Source organism: Microplitis mediator, chromosome 6, assembly GCF_029852145.1.
Source record: "Microplitis mediator isolate UGA2020A chromosome 6, iyMicMedi2.1, whole genome shotgun sequence".
In the NCBI taxonomy this organism is placed as follows: domain Eukaryota; kingdom Metazoa; phylum Arthropoda; class Insecta; order Hymenoptera; family Braconidae; genus Microplitis; species Microplitis mediator.
In genome coordinates, this window is record NC_079974.1 from 3,789,279 (window position 1) to 3,804,146 (window position 14,868).

The 14,868-nt window shown below is 38.9% G+C and overlaps 3 protein-coding genes across 3 annotated transcripts; 1 reads left to right on the forward strand and 2 right to left on the reverse strand.

Annotated features, from left to right (window-relative positions):
* Positions 1-778: 778 nt before the first annotated feature.
* LOC130670067 (uncharacterized) lies at positions 779-1,864 on the reverse strand. Its single transcript, XM_057473243.1, has one exon. The coding sequence runs from the start codon at positions 1,862-1,864 to the stop codon at positions 779-781; it is 1,086 nt and encodes a 361-aa protein (XP_057329226.1).
* Positions 1,865-2,226: 362 nt separating this feature from the next.
* Positions 2,227-5,924, reverse strand: LOC130670070 (uncharacterized). The gene is made up of 5 exons (XM_057473244.1): positions 5,709-5,924; positions 4,474-5,539; positions 4,309-4,377; positions 3,798-4,220; positions 2,227-2,597 (listed from the first exon to the last, which is right to left on the reverse strand). Exons 1-5 carry the CDS (start codon positions 5,922-5,924, stop codon positions 2,227-2,229), a joined length of 2,145 nt encoding a protein of 714 aa, XP_057329227.1.
* Positions 5,925-8,408: 2,484 nt separating this feature from the next.
* LOC130670071 (uncharacterized) lies at positions 8,409-10,294 on the forward strand. Its single transcript, XM_057473245.1, has 2 exons — positions 8,409-9,560; positions 9,677-10,294. The coding sequence occupies exons 1-2, from the start codon at positions 8,409-8,411 to the stop codon at positions 10,292-10,294; spliced, it is 1,770 nt and encodes a 589-aa protein (XP_057329228.1).
* The last annotated feature ends 4,574 nt before the right edge of the window (positions 10,295-14,868 follow it).

Genomic DNA, 14,868 nt, shown 5'->3' on the forward strand with positions numbered 1-14,868 from the left:
TTAATAAAAAAAAAAAAGTAGCGTAGCCTAGTCGTTAAAGCGTCGGTCTTTCGTGCGTAAGGTCCCGGGTTCGAATCCTACTTGTTCAGACGAGTAGTGTGCCAGTAGATTGCTTTGTATTGAAGCGAATCCTTACGCAAGAGTGATGTGGTGGCCTTGAGTAAGGCCGATTTGGTCTTGAGAAAGACCGTTGGTGTTGATTACGTTAGTTGCGATAGAGAGGTCCTGAGAAGAACCGGTTGTTTGATTTGATACTAGCCCTGAAAAGAACTAGTACTGGATGAGAAGTTTCCTTACTTGACCCGGAGGTCGAGTTGGCTAGCGCTGAGAAGTGCTAGTCAACTTGCTGGAGAATTCTTAAACGAGAAGTTTCTTACTAAACCCGGAGGTTTGGTTGGCTAGCGCTGAGAAGTGCTAGTCAACTTGCTGGAGAGTTCTTAAAAGAACTAGTTGGTTTTGAGATGGATCTGGAGACTAGACAAGCTTGCGCACTTGAGTAGTTTCTAATAATCTGGATCGCAATAGCCTTGCACGCTATCAGTTGAAGTAGTCTTGCCAGTCAGACTGATCAAGAGTTAATTTGCTGCCGCTCTGAGCGTCCCTTCTTTTATACCCGAGAGCCGGGTTCGAGAAAGTTCTCCGCGGAGTGGAAGGCGTCGGTATCTGCGCTCCAATGAGAAGTCTCGGAGTCGAGGAGAAAGGGAAACCTTAAGAGCTGGCCAATGAGACGTCGGTTAGTGAGGTGGGAGAAAGACTCGGATCTAAGGTCCGCGCGAAGTTAATGTCGTAGGATGCTTCTCCATGGTCCGCGTAAAGTTGATGACTTACTTCCGAACACTCCCTTATTCCCCCCCCCCCCAATTCCGCAGCTATGTGAGGAATTGGAATCCTCTTCTTGTGAGTCGTCTCGGTGTGGAGAAATTGGCAGTGGAGCGAGCTTGACAACTAGTCGAGTAAGAGTCGAGGTAGCAGTTTTGACGGTTACTACTCTGCATAATCCATCCTGAACAGGATGAAGTTGAATGACTCCAGCGAGAGGCCACTTTGATGGAGGCAATCGCTCGTCGGTGAGAAGAACTAATGAGCCCACTTGAATGTTGTCTTGAGTTTTCTGCCATTCAGAAATCGATTGATGCGCTTGAAGGCATTCCGTTGACCACCTATCCCAAAATTTTTGAAATCGTTCTTGGATTCGCTGGAAATGAGATAGTCTTGATTCAGGTACAGAGCATAGAGATGGTTCTGGTATTGTGGTCAGAGCTTCTCCACGAATGAAGTGTCCTGGTGTTAAAGCTGAGATGTCTTCTGGGTCGTCTGATAGAGCACTGAGAGGTCGTGAGTTAAGTACCGCTTTTACTTGGGCGAGGAAAGTGGAGAAGTCTTCGAAAGTGAGAAGCGTGTCTGAGATGGTTCGTTGCAGATGGTGCTTTACTGACTTGACTGCTGCTTCCCACTTTCCACCCATATGAGGTGCTCCAGGTGGATTAAAGATCCACTTAATTCCATCGTTAGCAAAAATCCGTTGAAGTTCTTGAGATTCCTTTGATGATTGTCGAAATAGGTCTTTGAGAATAGCGTCAGCACCTTTAAAATTCGTGCCGCAGTCACTTCGAATAGTCTTGCGAATTCCACGACGGCTGGTGAAACGTCTGAAAGCTTTGAGAAAGCCTTCTGCTGAGTAGTCTAAGACTGCTTCTAGGTGAATTGCTGAGGTCGTGAAACAGACAAAGACTGCAATCCATTCCTTGAAGCTTTTTGCACCTCGACCTTGAAAGGTTTTTAATGTGATTGGACCAGCATAATCTACTCCAGTGTTCTCAAACACTAGAGAAGGTGTTACTCGAGAAGTCGGAAGTGGAGCCATGAGTTGTTGAGCTCTAACCCCACGTATTCAAGCGCACACGAGGCATCGTTGAATGAATGATTTTATGGGGGCTCTGCCACCGATGATCCAACATGTCTTTCTGACGTGAGAGAGAGTTAATTGCGTACTGCCATGAAGATTCTTGAGTGGGCATCTGCGATGATTAGATCTGAGAGCTTATTGTCTCTGGGCAGTATTGCTGGGTGTTTACTGTCCTCAGACAATTGAGAGTTTTGGAGACGACCTCCAACTCGCAATATGCCACTATGGTCAACTATTGCCGTCAGTCGAGACAGAACATGATTCTTATGAAGTCCCTTGCCAACTTGAATAGTCTTTATTTCTGAGGAGAAGTATGCACGTTAAGTCTCCCGTATCCAAAACTGCTTTGCAGCTTCTAGGTCAGCTGGATTAATTGGTGAGATGGCTAAACTGGAGTTTGGAACTCGTTTGAATCTTGAGATGGCTCGCTGACAAATCGCCGTGATTCTGAATAGCTTCGGAAGACTTTTATTGAAGGATTTGACTTGAGGTAAGTCAATGAGATCCCATACTAATGGCGGTGACGTTGCTGAGAGTGAAATGCCGGGTCTTTCTTCCAAATCATGTTCTGGAGATGGTGCTACCGTTGATGGCCAAAATTCAGGAGATTGCGAGAGCCACGGTGGTCCAGTCCACCATAATGCATGTTCAATAAGTTGAGAAGCACTTAAGCCCCGAGACGCACAATCAGCTGGGTTGAGTTTTCCGGATGTGAATCTCCAATGAGCATGTGGGGTAGCCTCGTGAATAGCTGATACTCAATTGCCCACGAACTCCTTCCACCTCATTGGATTGTTCTTTACCTATGCGACTAGTAAAGAGAATTTACCGGTAAAATAAATATTTTACTTATTTTCTAGCAGGTTCTGGCAAAATTTCAGCAGGTTATTTACCGGTTAAATAACCAAAGTAGTTCATTTTGTTCCGTGGGTGGCGTTGATGTGCGATTGAAGATGTGTATAATGTAGGCTAAAAATTATTAGCAATTATCTATTATCTTTTAATATTATTGAGTTAATAAAAAAATAGTTAAAAATGATAAATGATAAAAAATTAATTATTATGCCAATAAACGTTGATCAAGGTTATTCGCGGATTAATTTTTTTTATTTTTTTTCAATAATTAAAGTAGAATAAAAAACATTTTTTTAAATTGCACTTAAAGTTTTTCAAGTTTTTTACTAATAACATTTTATTTCTATTTTTTTGTAATATTTTTTTCCATAAAAAAAAATTCTAAAAATTTTTAGATGTCGGCTAACTCAATTTTCATTTTTCTTTTCATACATAAGCAAAATTAATACACCTAAAAATCATTATAATTTTTTCATTCAATTTTTACAAAGGAATGACGGTTTTAAAAGGAGAAAAAAATGCACATATGGAAAGTTGTTTGGGAAATTAAATGTGTATTTAAAAATAGCCAAATAATGATATATATTTTTATTATTTGAACTAAATATACAAAACTTAGCAAATAATATACCTATCAAAATCAAATTTTTAATGCAGTGAAAACCGTGTAAACCATTGTATATACTCTTTAACGATATTTGAATTTTTTAACTAGTTTTATAATCACAGTTAATCACTAATATTTGAATTTTTTAACTAGTTTTATAATCACAGTTAATCACTGATATTTGAATTTTTTAACTAGTTTTATGATCACAGTTAATCACTGATATTTGAATTTTTTAACTAGTTTTATAATCACCGTTAATCACTGATATTTGAATTTTTTAACTAGTTTATAATCACAGGTAATCAACGATATTTTAATTTCTTAACTAGTTTATAATCACGGTTAATCAACGATATTTGTATATCATCTTACTATCTATTCTACTACTTCAGTGACGCTTCTATTTCTATATATATCACAAATCACAATCCATTTCTTCTAATATTTCATATTCGGAATACTCAACATCGCTGATTATATCTAAGCTTTGGTCTAATTGCATAGTTTCAGAGATACATAAATCTTTCATGGTTTCTTTTGTTTTATCGTAATTTACTGGCAAATAATTATTGTGGTCGTCGAGCAAATGTAAATTAGACTTAACAAATACAAACTTCTCAGTCTTTTGAACAGTTAAACGATTCCGCTTTTTAGTTTTGATATGACCAAATGAACTCCAGTTTCTTTCACATGCTGCTGATGTGGCAGGAATACTTAGAATTATTACAGCTAATTTCGCAAGATCTCGGCTGGAAAAATATAATTCCCACCAAGTAATTGGATTTAATAATTTAGATTCACTCCAAAGAGATTTATTACCCCAAACAGCTTGTTGAGTTAGATAGTCACCTGAAAAACAAATTGAATAAATATAGAAAATTAACATTTATTAGAATGAAGGTAATTTGAAAAACTTCCTTTATTTTATTGATCTTACCTAGATCTAAAATAACTTTGTCGCCATTCAATTTTAAACTTGTAGCGAATTCTTCAATAAATTCCACAGCTGCAATTTTGTCAATTTCCGATAGTGAAAATTTAACAAGCTAAGGGTTCAATAGGTGAGCTGCGTAATGCACAGGGTGTGAGATAAATTCTTTACGAGCCAAATATTTATCTTCAACGAAACTTTGTATTTTCTCTTGTAGAAAATAAGATTTTTCAATAAAATCTCCGTACATTTCAACTAATTTTTTTGATACCATCATCAAAGTAGGATAATCACCTTCCAAAAATTTTATAATAGAACACGGAACATCTAATAAGTCGTTTATATTTTTTAACATAGGCCAAAAATAATCATCGCCTCTTAAATCTTGTCTCATTTCTTCGGTTATACTTTTAGAAACATGAGGATCATAAGTTGCCACTTGCAACGATTCTTTAATTCTTAATAAGCTGTTTAAACATATACAATAAGTGCCCCAGCGAGTATCAACAGGCAGCTGTAAGTGTAAAGTCTTATTTGTTCTCTGTCGTTGAATCTCCATCAACACTGAATTATTCAATACATGATTTTGGAAAAACTTAATTATTTCCTTTGACCTTACAATAACTTTTTTAATTTCTGACACTGAAACAATGTCCTTATCTAGCAAATTAAGGCCATGAGCGACGCATCCAAACGTGATTAAGTGGGTGTATTTTTGTTTTAAGATGCTCCATGCTGATTTCATGTTTCGTGCGTTATCAGTGATTAAGGCATGAACTTTATTGGGCCCAACTTCTTCTATTGCTTCACTTAAAACTGTTGAAATATATTTTCCGGTGTGTGAATGTCCACTAGCGTCTATTGCCTTATAGAAAACAGGCTCTGGTGTCATGAATACAATATTAATTAAGGAGACACGATTAATATCCGTCCAGCCATCAGACAAAATTGTCAAAGAATGAGAGTTTTCGAATTTATTCTTCATAACTGACTGTAATAATTGATATTCTTCATCAAAAATCCTCCCAGACAATTGATCCTTTGACGGTGGATTGTAACCCGGTGAAGCCAATTTTAAAAACTTTTTTAAATAATTATTTCCAACTGGTACGAATGGAGAGCAGCTGGAGAAAACTGCTCTTGCTAAAGTTTTATCCATCTCTATTTTTTTATCTTTTGATATTTTATCTACGTAACTAATCAGCTTTCCTTGACTACATTTCTTCCGAGTAGATTCCTATAAAAAAATTTAATCAATTATCACATTATGTATTAATCGAATAACATATTTCATTGATAATAATTACTTATAATTCATAATCATTCACAGATAAAACAATTTTTTTATTTTTATGATACGATTATTAAAGATAAACTAGTTTCAATAAAATTTCAATTATTCATACCTTAAGTAAACAATCTTCCGTGTTTTTAGACAAGGCTCCAAAGTTTTCTTTTACTGAGTTAGGGCACTTCTTGCATCTTATTACCAAATGTTTTTCCATGCGTTGTGCATTAGATACATATTTAACCTTACAGTATTTACACTGCCCATGTAAAATGTTTTTGTCATCGTACACTTCGTCAAAGTGTAGCCAAACAGGAGATTTTTGTTTTGGCATCTTTTAGAAATTGTTATTATCTCTTTTTTTTAAAATATAATATCGGCAATAAAAAACAGAATAACTGCTTCTATTTTTCATTTGACAACAAGTGATTCACTACGCAGAGAACAGTACGCCATATTGCTTTTAAAACTTAGTATACTAAACTATATACACATTCGACGCAAGCAGATATTTATCATTTAAATTAATATTACACATCGTCACTCGCCCTCAAGATTACATATGTAGTACCACTACTTTCATGGCTTAAGTCCACGATTTTAGAGCTAAAAAGAATTTGAAATGCCCGGCTGTGGCCTACTAGCGCCACCCGTCGGTCTTCTTCGTCATAACATTCTTTCGTGCGAACAGAGTCACACGTGTGAGCTTTTAATTTCATTCTTTTAATTAATTTCTTTGATAAATAAAATTTAGTGAATATGTCAAAACATAAGAAAAAATCATCCAGAGAAAGACACCGTGGGGAAAAAAGAAAATCTTCATCTCGAGACGAGGGTTATGAAGATTTACGGAAAAGATTGAAGCAGCTTGAGGAAGAGCTGAAACAGACGCGGTCACAACCTAACAATGGCGACGAGAATATTAATAGTAATAAAAACAACGAGGAGGAAATTGTGGTAGTCAATGTCGCACCACTCGATTTTTCTAAAAACAATGGTAAGTTCAAAAAAAAAAATACCTATGGTTTACCTATAGTTTATTTACATAAAATTATATAAATATATATCTACACATAAATAAATATATATAGGGTCGAGGTTATGGAACACATAACACAATGACCACTAACGTGACAGTCGAACATATACGAGAGATATGTCAAGTACTGATCCTTTCTTCACACTGCTGAGCTTACACGAGAGGTAAGACAGAGCTGATGTGCTGCAAAATATACCTGATTTACCGCTAATTAATTCAAAACAAAATATGTTTTGATAAATATGGATATTTGTAGTTATATACATTGTTTATTTGAGGAATAACAATTGCCGTGTTTTTTCCTTGTAGCATCTATAAATTCCGATGGTGTTATTCCACTTGCTAACCAGCCACCGTCGTCAGGAATTTCGGACAATGTTAAGCAAGCGGCAGCCAATGCAGCTAACCAGCTGAATATAGACAAGGAGGTCTTGAAGACACAAGTGATCATTACTACTCCACAGGGAGAGCAAGATAATCTCGAAGACGACGTGTTAGAGATCATCGGTAAAGATCCGAATAATAAATCGTCTGACTTGGTGATATCATCACATGTTTCGTCAAGATGGAAGAGTTGGTTAAAGACAGGCCAACAAAAGGAGGTGAAGGATGCCTTGCTACAGAAATATCCCCGTACAGGAGACTGTTACTTGGAGGCACCTACACTTAACCAGGAAATTAAAGCTTCTTTAAATGAAGGAGCTTTAAAGAGAGACAAGTATTTCTCCATCACGCAGAACCTCGCTGGCTCCGCTTTGTCGGCGCTAAGTCTAGTAATTGACCCTTTGCTTAAACGGGAAAAGGCGCTTGAACCTAAAAAGATGTTGGAACATCTCTGGAATACGTCCCAATTATTAACGGAGATACATCGGAGCCAAACTGTCGCTCGAAAAGCGTGCATCGTCCCAAGTTTGGAAAAACCTATCGCCTCTATGTTAGAGAAAGTAGAGACCGATAAATTTTTATTTGGTGACAAACTAGGTGAGAAAATTAAGGAGTCAAAACTGGTTTCGAAGATCAGCCAAGAAATAAAAATACAATCACACAAGAAAACAGGATCAAGTTCTGGTAATTTAAACTCGTCAGGCCCGTCTGCATTACGCTCGACAACTCAGACGGGCCAGAGGAAGTATTACTCGACTCCCAAGTCAGCACCTTACAGTCACCGAGGAAAACAAACTTCAGCGAGCAAGCAGAAGAACCAACATCAAAGCAAGTCATGGAATCGGAAATAAAGGTAAACATGATAGCTGGTAGGCTCAAACATTTTCTTAAACAGTGGACCACAATTACGTCCGATAAATTTGTCCTTAACTGTATTAAGGGATACAAATTACCTTTCACTAGAGAGGTTAAGCAGGTTTTCCCTCCTGCCGAAAGGAGTTGGTCTCCTTCAGAAACGCAAGCAATCCAAGTCGAACTCGATAGATTACTTGAAATAGGAGCTATCGAGGTCGTCATGCCAATCGAGGGACAATTTATTTCGTCCTTCTTTCTCGTCCCAAAACCGGACGGATCTAACAGGTTTATCATAAATCTAAAAAGTTTAAATGAATTCCTAGACCCAGAACACTTCAAAATGGAGGATATCCGTTCAGTATGTAAGCTAATCTGGAAAGACTGTTTTATGGGCTCTATCGATTTGAAGGACGCGTATTTTTTAATTTCAGTTCATCCAGACTTTAGAAAATACCTACGATTCATTTTCAAAGGAATACTCTATGAGTTTACTTGCCTTCCGTTTGGGTAAGTACAAGTCCTTACATATTTACAAAGATTATGAAACCAGTAGTTCAATATCTAAGATCTAGAAAATATCTATCACTTATTTATCTTGACGATATCCTCTGCATGGATAAGGACTTGGAAGGCTGTCAAGAGAATATTGACACCACCAAGAACCTTTTGTTATCACTAGGTTTTCTTATAAACTGGGATAAGAGTATTTTATCTCCAGCACCGCGATGCAAATATTTGGGTTTTATAATTGATAGTAATAGCCTTACTCTAGAATTGACACACAAGAAGCAAAGGTCAATAGTCGGTCGAATAACAAAGTTAGAGAAAAGACAACTTTTTTCAATTAGAGATTTTGCACAGCTGATAGGATCGTTGGTGGCGGCCTGTCCAGCTGTCGAATATAGTCCGTTGCACTGTAAATCGCCTGAACGGGCAAAAACTGAAGCGTTAAATATTAATTATAACAATTTTGACCGGGTGATGTCCCTACCGGAGTTTGCAAAAGATGATTTGACGTGGTGGCAAGAAAATTTACCAACCTCTTGTCGTAAAATTAGGTCAGGTAAATTTGCCTTGGAAATATTTTCAGATGCCTCATTAACGGGCTGGGGTATTTTCTGTGCGGGACAGAAAGCCCACGGATTGTGGAAAATCGATGAGCAAAAATTGCACATAAATTCTCTAGAATTAATGGCTGCTTTTATTGGCCTAAAATGCTTCGCAATAGATCTCAGAGAATGCGAAATACTCCTGCGTGTTGATAATTCAACAGCTAAGGCTTATATAAATAAGATGGGTGGCACTCAGTTTCCACATTTACACAGATTGGCTTGTGACATTTGGAACTGGTGTGAGGCTAGAAGTATATGGGTCCACGCAGCGTATATTCCATCCAAAGAGAATGACATTGCTGATGAACAATCTAGACTAAAAAATATTGATACGGAGTGGGAATTAGCGGGTTATGCTTTTAGAAAAATTGTCAGGCAATTTGGTAATCTCGCTATCGACTTATTTGCTTCGAGAGCTAATGCGAAATGTAGGTCGTATTGTTCATGGGAAAGAGACCCAGATGCCCTAACGATAGACTCATTCACAATCAGCTGGACAAATAAGAGTTTTTACGCGTTCCCGCCCTTTGCACTCCTAAATAGAGTGATCCAGAAAATAATTAAGGACAAGGCTACTGGAGTACTTGTGGTTCCACTCTGGACAGCTCAGTCTTGGTATCCGTTGTTCCAGAAGCTCATAGTAGATCAAACAATTGTTTTTAAACCAGATAACAAATTGTTACTTTCTCCTTTTAGGGATCGTCACCACCCACTGGCCAGGAAACTTACCCTGGTTGCCGCGAAATTGTCCGGAACTCTTTTTTAAAGAAGAAACTGCCAGAATCTTCAACGGAGATCTTACTAGCATCATTGACAGAGTCCACATTGAAACAATACAACAGCGCACTGAGAGAATGGTGGTCATTTGCACAAGAAAGGAGATATGATCCTTACGAGACTAACCCAGTTAGAGTTTTGGAGTTCCTATCCGAAAAATTTAGGAAAGGTGCAACCTATGGGACCATCAACTCAGCAAAAGCTGCAACTGCGCTGATTTCTTCCGAAGAATTATCTACCAATGTGCATATATCCCGATTCATGAGAGGGGCTTTCAAATTGAGACCTACTAAACCAAAATACGATACAACCTGGGATGTAGGACCAGTTTTAGAAAAGATAGGTAAAGACTATCCTCTAAGTAAGCTAAGCTTGCATGACCTGACAATGAAGACTGTGATGCTAATGGCCCTGGGAACGGCTCATCGGGTGCAGACTTTATCCTTGGTCTCACTTAAGAATATCACTGTCTCAAAAACAGGAATTAAAATAAAAATTCCGGACAAAATAAAGACATCTAGGCCAGGTGCCTATTAGCCGTTGCTGGATCTACCCTTTTTTAAGAACAGACCAGAATTGTGTGTGGCAAGTACTATAATAGAATATATCAGGGTAACTAAAGAAATCAGAGGTGACGAAAATAAGCTTTTTATCAGTATAAGAAAACCACACAAGGCGATATCATCCCAAACGATAAGTAAATGGATAAAATCCTTTCGGGGATCCTGTGGCATTGATGATGTTTATACAGCGCACAGTACGAGACATGCCTCAACATTAAAAGCTTCAGAAAAAGGCTTAAATATTGAATTAATTAAGAAAACGGCAGGTTGGTCGCAGAAATCTGTAGTATTTGCGAAATTTTATCAACGGCCAATTGCCGAGAATAGTACAAAGAATTTTGTTACTACAGTACTATTAGATAATTAATAATATCAGATAAGTGTAAGCATAACAGCATGATAATAAATGTAAAAGAAAATAAATCAAATACATAAAATATATATACAAAAAAAAAAAAAAAAATTGTTTAGCTCTCAAGGGCTACATATGTAATCTTGAGGGCGAGTGACGATGTATAATTAAAGATCAAACGAACTTACCTGTACGTGAAGTTCGATCGTAATTATACGAGGAACTCGCCCGAAAAGATTACAGTCCCTCCCGGTCTAGTTCCTAGACTTCCCGAGGTATTCTCAAAACAGAGCACCTCTATCCCTAATTAATAAAACCAATTTTTTTTTCCTCACAACACTTTAAACGATATGACGAAGAAGACCGACTGGTGGCGCTAGTAGGCCACAGCCGGGCATTTCAAATTCTTTTTAGCTCTAAAATCGTGGACTTAAGCCATGAAAGTAGTGGTACTACATATGTAATCTTTTCGGGCGAGTTCCTCGTATAATTACGATCGAACTTCACGTACAGGTAAGTTCGTCTGATCTTTAATTTTACCGGTTAAATAGCCAAATAACTTACCGGTTAATAACCGGATATTTGTCCACTCGAATCACTAGTTCTGACCACTGCGGATTCGGATGAGGCGAAAAGATTTATTTCTGGCCTGCCCCATTGTTTGAAGACCTCCTCGGTAGCCTCTGGCAGTAAGTGCCACTCTGGAAGCGCGTTTTTCCTTGACAGCCGGTCTGCGGTGCCATTGTACCTTCCCGGGAGATAATAGGCCGATAGAGATATCTGAAGCTCGTCGATCAGAGTGAGGAGCTTGTGCGTGAGGTTGTATAGCTCCAATGATTTGGTGCCCCCCGGATGTAGGCTACCACCGTGCGGTTGTCTGACTGCAAAAGAACGTGTGCTCCCCTCAGGGACTGCCCCTGCTGTGCCAACGCCTGGTATACCGCTAGCATCTCCTTCTTGTTGGAGTGCCACCTCATCTGCGTTCTTGACCAGTTTGAACTGCGTTCTTGGATTGAATCGAGAACCGTTGGAGATGGCGGCAATGGAGCTGTCTTCTCGGAACAACGAAGCTTGCGAAGTTCAAGTGTCCCAGGAGACACTGGACCTCCTTTAAGGTACAACTTTGAACATTGCTCATTTTTGTCACCAGCTGGGTAATGTTTGTGACTTTCTTGTTTGGCAGACTCATCTTCCTCTTCTCTATGTTCCATCTTATTCCAAGAAACTCCAGGTCTTGGCACGGTTTTAGAATGCTTTTTTCCCGATTTATCAGCCAGCCTAAGGATTTTAGCAGATTCACTGTTGTAGCCACCTCGGAAGTCAATACTGTCTTGTCCTGACATGCTACTAGAAAATCGTCCAGGTAGACTAGGACTCTTATGCCCCGTGAACGAAGGATTTTGGCTATCCAGTTCGTCACTGTTGCAAAGGCATGAGAAGCAGCTGAGAGGCCAAAGGGCAAGCTCGTCATCTGCAATATTCCTGCTCTGAAGAGCAGTCGCAAGAAGCACCTGTGCGATCTTGCCACTCGGACGTGGAAGTATGCTTGCGACATGTCTACTCGAATCAACCAATAGCCCGGTTGTATAAAATCTGCAACCTTTGAATGCGAAATTAGATGAAACTCTCTTGATTCCACATACCTGTTCAAGTTTTTTAGATCGAGGATCGGACGCCTGCTCCCGTTGCTCTTTTTTACCAAGAACATCCTTGATATGAAACTTGGGACTGGCTCTGCCACCTTCTCTAAAACACCCTGGTCTAGTAAGATGTTTATCTGTTCTGCCATTTGAATTGAGAATCAAGTCTCGTACTATGACGTCCACAGGCAGCCTGACAGTGATGGTTTTCCTACAAATGGGATATGAAAGTCTGAGATTATGTCTATGATTACCTGCGGAGCCCCTCGTTTTCTCCATTCTGCTACGGAGTTGGCCAGCTGCCCTCCTGTAAATCTCTGTACCGTCATTTCTTTCGAAATGACCCTGCCTGTTTAGGCCTTGCTGAGTCTTTTCTGGGAAATTTGGGCTTGTATGGTGTTCTCTGCTGGTCTGACTTACCCCCTGAAACTTGAAATGGCTTTGACTGTTGAAAGCTCTCGCGCCTGGTGTTCTTGCTCGAACTCGCACTACTGTGTTTTCCACTGCTGTGGGCCGGCTCCTTCAGCCAAGATTGAGCACCACCTAGAGATGTAATTAATGAAGAGAGATTTTCTTTGTCGAAGAGATGCTCAGAGCTAAGAGGAATCCTACGCAGAGCTCCCTGAACCTGCCGGTTCGGGGCTTCTGTCAGTATTCTCTCTCTTCTTACGTCAATTCACGACGCTCTCTTCCCACAGATAACCTGCAACATCTTTTGGGAGTTCTTAAAAATCTCAGACTCCGAGCCAAAATTTAAATTAAACATGCTTAGTAATAATTGCGGACTCACTCCTCCCTCGATCGAGTGAGCCCAGTTAACGATACCTTGCAAAGTTTCCTGCAAAATGCTATTCTGCATTAAGACCGCCCTTGATAGGCCCGCTAGAACCCGCTCCGTGGAAAGGACCTGGTCCCTGCCCTTATCCAGGTAGCAAAGTTCCTCGTTTACCTTTAGCTCAGAAAAACCTGGAGAAGCCAAGAATTCCTTGAGAGTATTAGAGTACCTGATGTCTTTCCAGTCTGGAAGACCAAACCTCTGGAGCTGCTCTAAGGTTTTCAGGCTTCCCAGCTCAGCTTGATGTACCTGTTTCTTTAAATCAACCTCGGTCTTATATTGTCCTAAATCCAAGATGCTCGCCTACTCCTGTGAGTTTAGCTCTTGGTTGACGTCAGCTGTTTGCTTCGATGCATTCTGGGTCTGCAATACCAGATCTGTAAGAGATTGAACCTGTTCTCGTAGCAGTCTTAACTCGTCGTTCGCTCCTTTGCTGCAACGATGCTTGCGAGGAGGGGAAGGACTCCGTGAAGCTTCTGAATCTGCGCTACCCCCTCCGTCCCTCTCGACGTGAGCTTCCGCCGATTCTGAGTGGCTGCTCATTATATTTGCTTGAATTTATGCATTTCTATTTTCCTTAGAGAGTAACGCACTATTTAGCACTTGTTTTTGCTAATTTTTTCTAAAAATCGAACTCAAAATAAATATTATTTTATGAATTTATACGCAATAATAAAATGGACGACCACAATGGCCGAAAGTACTCAATGCTATGAGGAAAAACGCGGGCTAGCCCGCGCTTGAGGGTGATCACGGGGCATAGAGGGGTAAGGGGCTATAACGAATTCCGGAAGATGGCGAGAATGTAGGACGACTTAAGGCAAGTACACAACAGCTTCTCTCATAGAGATGCCGTGTATCGGCCTGAAGGAATATAAAGTTTGGTTAATTATCATTTAGAAACTAATTTTACCGGTTAATTAACCAAATAACTTACCGGTAAATAACCAGATAATTGTCCTCTCGAATCACTAATGTCGACTGCCTGCTAAAGACCCCTAATGAAAATTGACCCCCAAAGAATGAGAATTTAGCGCCACCTGGTGTAAAAAAAAATAACTAAAAACGAAAATTTTTTTTGACTGTTATATAAGTGTAATCAAGACCTGCCAGGTGGCTGAAAAGCTCTTCAAACGCATAAATTCGATAAGCAACTAGACCGGAAATGATATTTTTCGATTTCTTATGTAAATACCAATGGCACAAAACATGCGCAAATTCGAAATGAAATTTTATTAGCATTGGTGGGTTGAAAGTCGGAAAAGATAAAATTTGTTTTTGAAACTCTGAAAGAAAAATTTTTTTTTTTTGGGCAAGGAGGCCCCCCCTCCAAAATAATTTATTTTTTGTTTTCATCGTTTAGAACGTATTTCTTTTTCTTGAAAATTATTATTACTTTTATATTACTCAAAAAAAATTTTTAACTTGTAATAAATCGTTCCCACACGATTGGGTTAATTACTAATAAATATTTAATAAAAAAAAGAAAAAAAGTAATTCTATATTTCTTATTTGTCATAAGAAAATATAAGATCAAAAAGGTCGACGAAGGAAAAGTTTGAACCATTCACATGGGCCTGCACTGGGCAGAACTTCTCCGTTTGTTATAGGAGACAAATGTGAAAGCTGAAATATAATGCCAAAAATTTTTATTAAACCCTCGGGGACAAAGAAACTCACTCTTTCGGTTTTTGACCCCGATCTAACTAGTGCTCCTCCTT

Coding starts and splice junctions, on each gene's coding strand:
- LOC130670067 (XM_057473243.1), bottom strand. CDS start 1,864: ATGGCTCCACTTCCGACTTCTCGAGTAACACCTTCTCTAGTGTTTGAG.
- LOC130670071 (XM_057473245.1), top strand. CDS start 8,409: ATGAAACCAGTAGTTCAATATCTAAGATCTAGAAAATATCTATCACTT. Junction 9,561..9,676: donor TTAAGGACAAGGCTACTGGA/GTACTTGTGGTT, acceptor TTCTCCTTTTAG/GGATCGTCACCACCCACTGG.
- LOC130670070 (XM_057473244.1), bottom strand. CDS start 5,924: ATGCCAAAACAAAAATCTCCTGTTTGGCTACACTTTGACGAAGTGTAC. Junction 5,540..5,708: donor CGGAAGATTGTTTACTTAAG/GTATGAATAATT, acceptor ATTTTTTTATAG/GAATCTACTCGGAAGAAATG. Junction 4,378..4,473: donor TGAAGATAAATATTTGGCTC/GTAAAGAATTTA, acceptor ACAAAATTGCAG/CTGTGGAATTTATTGAAGAA.